General features: G+C 37.0%; 1 protein-coding gene across 1 annotated transcript in view; it reads left to right on the top strand.

Moving 5' to 3' along the window:
• The window catches only part of SLC39A12 (solute carrier family 39 (zinc transporter), member 12), a 32,340-nt gene that overhangs the window by 20,198 nt on the left and 6,904 nt on the right, over positions 1-5,238 (top strand). The window contains exons 9-10 of the mRNA XM_010019420.1: positions 989-1,052; positions 4,698-4,856. Coding sequence (XP_010017722.1) covers positions 989-1,052; positions 4,698-4,856 — 223 coding nt within the window. The remainder of the gene's footprint in view (positions 1-988; positions 1,053-4,697; positions 4,857-5,238) is intronic.

Genomic DNA, 5,238 nt, shown 5'->3' with positions numbered 1-5,238 from the left:
CTTTCGTGCTGCTGTTGACTCTTCACTGGCTGTCATAATGGCTTTAATATGCTTTTTTGGCCAAGAAATGAAAAGATAGTGATTATAAATTCAGTTTCTCTGGTTTTTGGCAAATAAGGATTTTTGGCTTATCTCACTCTCTCACAAATTTCTAGTAATTTCTCAAACCAAAAGGAAAAGCCCCAGGGAGGTAGGGGGAGAGAGAGGGTCCTCATGTTCTCTCTTTTCTCCCTACAGCTGCAGTTTCTGCTAATTAATTAGGGCTGACGCAACAAATTAACCATCTAGGATAAGGACAAAGATACTTTCTCTGTCTTCACTCACTCATTGCAGGGGAGTGTACTATTGGGCTTCTATGCCCAACCATCAATGCCTGATGTTAACCAAGACAAAGACCTAACTAAAGGCCACAAGGCAAGGCACTGAAGGCTTTACCACCCTGAAGAAAAAAAGTATCTGTATTTTAACAGGGTGTGAGACCTACTTATAATCATCTTTTTTAGGCTTGTATTTTCACAGGGTAACTGTGGAGTAGGTGAACTCCAAAGAGACACTGGTATCTACCCATTTTTCCTTGGAAATCCTTTAGACGTCCTATCCACCAGGAAACTACAATTATCTGGGCATAACAAAATTGAAAGATACAATTTGAATTATAATGTCCTTTTCAGTTCTGCATTCGGCTCAGATTTTTGTGTATTCAAGCAGAAGCATGATTTTCTTGGGTTACAACAGTGCTTATGAATGTCTGTCTTCCTATCTGAATTAGACTGTAACCTTTTCTGGGCAAGGGAGATTTCTTTTTTGTGTGTTTCTGAAGTACCAATCACACTGTCAGTGCTCAATAAATTATTCTAATGATATCTATGCAAATAACAGCTACTATCTTTCATTCAGAAAGCTTGAACTTATTTGATATTTTCCTGTATTTATAGCAGCAGCTGGAAGAGCCCCTTAACACTGATCCATTGTCTTTGCTTTTAATTAGAGAAGCCCAGAAGATTCTGAGTCTGCTGAAGATCCTTCACAGAGTAAGGCGATCAGCAAAAAAAGTTAGTATCAACAAAAAGACTAGAGAAGTTACAGGAAAAACCTTCAGACCTAAAATGGTATTGAAAGTGTGAAGCTGGCTTAGTTCTGCCTTTGCTATGTACTACATCACCACACCTGATGGTGCTTGCCTGCCTGATTTAATCTCTGCTTGAAGATCTTTTCGGCTGCCAACCCTGTAGTTGTGAATTTAATTAATCTTATAATGTCCATGCTTTAGTGTTTGTTTACTCACTGTTGCAAACTATTTTTCTAAAGCCTTTGCTTAAAGGAAGATCTTCAAAATTTAATACAAACCAGATTTTCATAATTGTAAACTTTGCTAGAGCTTTTATTTCTGAAAGTAGTGAGATGATGGGTTTGTTGGCTTGCTGTACTAATATAATTCTGCTTCCTTCTTCTCTTACATGGTAAAGTAATAGCCTCTTTAAACCAATAATTATTTACTGCATGTATGGAATTTAGGGCTCTTGAGGGCTTTCAGTTTTAGGATTATCTGTTTTCTCCAGAGAGCTTCAAAGTAGTTCTTCTCTGTCTTGTTGCTACCTCTTCCAAAAACTGGGAAAATAGAGCATAAACCAAACTCCGCCTTTGACTGTACTTGTGTGAACTTGGTGAATTTAATAGAGTTGTAGTCATTCATTTTAACTGAAATCAGTTTATTTACTATAATCAACTCCCCTTTATTTTGTGATCTTGGATTTCAGGTCATCAGTTTGACTTATTTAAAAATGTCATTATCTTCTTCTAAATTTTTAATATTCTTTGTTTTTGTGCACTCCATTTCCACTTCTGAGGCTTTTGAAATTAGGATTTCCATTGCTTCAGTCTCAGCTATCCAGCAGTACAAAGTTCAGTGCCAGTTTCAGTGTGACTATTTAGTCCATCTCTAGATGTTTCCATTCTGTTCAATCATCACTACCTGCTAAGCACAAATGAATTTCTAGTGTTCTCAACGTTACTTGTTCCAAATAACTAAATTTGGGATAGTTTCTCAGCAATGTTCTTTGTTTGGTTCCATTTTTATCTTATATCCCAATCTTACTCCTATATTGGAAATTAGTAAGAGAGAGTGTATCAGGAAAGGGGCATTGTTTTGGGTTTTTTTAGGAGGATTTTTTTGAGAATGCATGTTTTCAAAAGTTTGTATTGTTACGTTCGTATGGATAACTAAATGTATAAACATACCTAGGTACCTTGGTACTGAGCTAAACTATCAGGTGGTTTTTATTCCCAAAATAGAATGGAATCTGCAGCTCTAAGACAGAAGCCTGATATCTCCAGAAGTGCCAGACTTCTCTGTAAATGCATGTCAAGTAGGACTGCAAGAAAAGTCATCACCTTAGATAGCCAGTGAGTAATTCAGAAATCAAGAAGCTATTAGAAGAAAAAGATGTATAAGCAGCCCTCTCATTTATCCACACTTGTTCTACCAATATCTGAAAAAGTCAAATAATAGCATTATATATTTGGTATACTCAGTGAGACTTTGCATTAACTTGAACTATTTTTGCTCTATAAGTAATAAAAACATTAGCAAAAGGACCTATTTATGGATAAATGTTTGCTTTAAACTCTTCTTCAATGTTTTAAAAACTTAATCTATGGTGGGGGTCCTGTACCCATTAGCTTTTTGAAAATTATGAAATAGAATTTGCTATGAGTTCTGATCACCAATTTAAGTAGAGAAAATTGTCAAGAATAAATGCAAGATTGTTTAAGAAGACGTGTCTTTATAGAAATAGGGTAGTAAGTTCATAGTTAACAGTTACTGTTGCAGCAGTATAATGCAATGAGATAATTGCTAATAACAAAGTTGCTTTAAAATAGGCTTAAAGTAAATTAAGATAAACATTCGGTTTTGTTTATATATGCATCTCTCAACTTTCAGTCAAGTAAGTTCACAAAGCTTACATTTGCAATTGCTTCATAATGCTAACCTGATCCCTATGTTATATTATAGACAACACACTGGAGTGAGTTCCAGTAACCATGGTATATCTTCTTCAACAATCAGATACTTGAATAAAACAGACTAATAATATCTTAGGGCAGGCCATGATTTTGTCCTTGCCAGTGCTTATTATGAATCACAAACTTACTCTAATGCAGCAATCTATTATTTCTATGTAATTCATGCTCTGCACTATCGATTACAAAACTGCCCCTAGTGTTTAGAAAGAACTGCGTAAACTGGGGACATCCACTTCCAGCTCTGTAAGCTGGCAGGAAAATCTAACAAGCCTGCCAAATTTTCTGAACCCGCAGAGCTCCCAGGCAACTAGGGAGGATTTTCTGAATACAGTTGTTAGGCTTTTATGTGCTGTGTGGTTTTTTTTTATAATAGTCTGAAGACTTCAGTTCTAGCCAGTTTCTGAAAGAAAAACATCTCCCCCATCACTGTAAAATGGTCATCTCTGCAAAAACATTACTGAAGTGAAACCTTGTAATAACTATATTCAGACAGTTCTGTGCAGCTTCACATTAGCTCCTTAGGCTGTCGTATTATGTCTGTGTGGGGCCATCAAAAGTCAGGAAAATACATGTTTAGGGTCTAAATCACAACCCTGTTTCTTCAGGCAGAAAAGGAATCCTTTTCAAAGTGTTCTGTCCATACTGTGCAGAGGGAAGCTGGATGAGTTTCCTGAGACACATTAAGAGGTCCTGCTTATCAGATTATGGATAAAATTATTGGAACAATGTACAAGGTAGGGGAGCCAACTATACGTTTCTAAGCCTAGATATCGAACCAGTGAATGGAGCCTCCTTGCTACCTGAGGAGATAAAATCCCTCCCCGTGAATCCATTCAGCATGTTACCCAACTGTCTGGGTTACAGGGTGAACAGGAAGATGATCCCTAATTCCCTAGCTTGATATAAGTATCACTAGTAGCATCTTTCCACTCATGTCTGTTGCCTGATGATGGACATCCAATGTACTGTTCCATACTAAAGCAAGGTCACAGAACAGTATGGATAAAACCAGCCATCTGCATCCATGAGTGATGCTGCAAATAGGAGTACTATAAGCATAACAGCCACTAGTTGATTGGAACAAAAGTTGGAAGTCAGCACGCTCTAACACTGTACTAATAGGGAAACACTGAGGCTTGTTGGCTTTCATCTGTGTCTTTTCACTGCAATACAATCTCGTAAAAAACAGACCCAGTATCACTCAGTAGCAGCATGCTTTACAGTATTAAAATGATCAGCTGCATGAGATCAGTGTTCATCTTCACTATAGCTGTGTAATTCTATGAGCAATGTTGGGAAAATCCCCACCATTTAAACGAAAAAAACCCCAAACATACAGGAAAACATGAATTTCAGCAACCTTTAGGATTATTACGAGGCTGGACTTAAAACATATTCTAATTTTTTGTCTACTAGTTTACCTAGTAAAAATAAGGAAGCTACTTCCTGGTATTTGCATCTCTGAAGTATTCTACACCTACCTTTTATTTCTAATATACTGAGGGAAGTGTAATAACAAGAACAAACAGGATAAACTCTGTTTTCCTCTGATTATTGTGACTTTTCATAATGTTATATGTGAAGTCACAAAACCCCAAATAATTTGTAACATAGCAAATATTACAGTATCTGTGCTAAAAATGCTGGGCTTTTTTGTTGTTTGTTTTTCCCAGGCAAGAAAATTAGCTTGTTAGCAATAATGGTTCTGGTGGGTGACAGTCTTCACAATTTTGCTGATGGCTTGGTAATAGGAGCGGCATTCTCATCCTCAACAGAAGCAGGTGTGACAACAACTATTGCTATTTTATGCCATGAAATTCCTCATGAAATGGGTAAGAAATATAATTTGTATTTCTCATGATTGGCTTTGCAGTTCCACGTTTTCCAAATAATTCTTTCCAGTATGACATTAGTGGAAATTCTTCTTCTTTACAGCATCATGAACTATAAGATTAGTGTGTGAGATGGATATAAAGAGGCTGTTTTCTCTAACCCCTTCATAAAACGGAGGGGAGGCTTCTGCCCTTGTTATTGGATACCATCCCATTTCACCTTCTGCAAAAATGCCATCAGGTCAAGAGTGACCTGTTATGCTCATGCGTACAGACAAAAAAATAGTAAGCTGTGAGCAAGAGCCATGTGTGCATAATACGCATGCCTGACTCAGTGGGCTAAGAGTGTTAATATGCAGCAGAGCCATTTAACATTCCTCAT

This window comes from Nestor notabilis, unplaced genomic scaffold, assembly GCF_000696875.1.
Source record: "Nestor notabilis isolate BGI_N333 unplaced genomic scaffold, ASM69687v1 scaffold9550, whole genome shotgun sequence".
Classification (NCBI taxonomy): Eukaryota; Metazoa; Chordata; class Aves; order Psittaciformes; family Psittacidae; genus Nestor; species Nestor notabilis.
The sequence above is the reverse complement of the archived record's forward strand: the minus strand, read 5'-3'. Positions and strand labels throughout refer to the sequence as shown.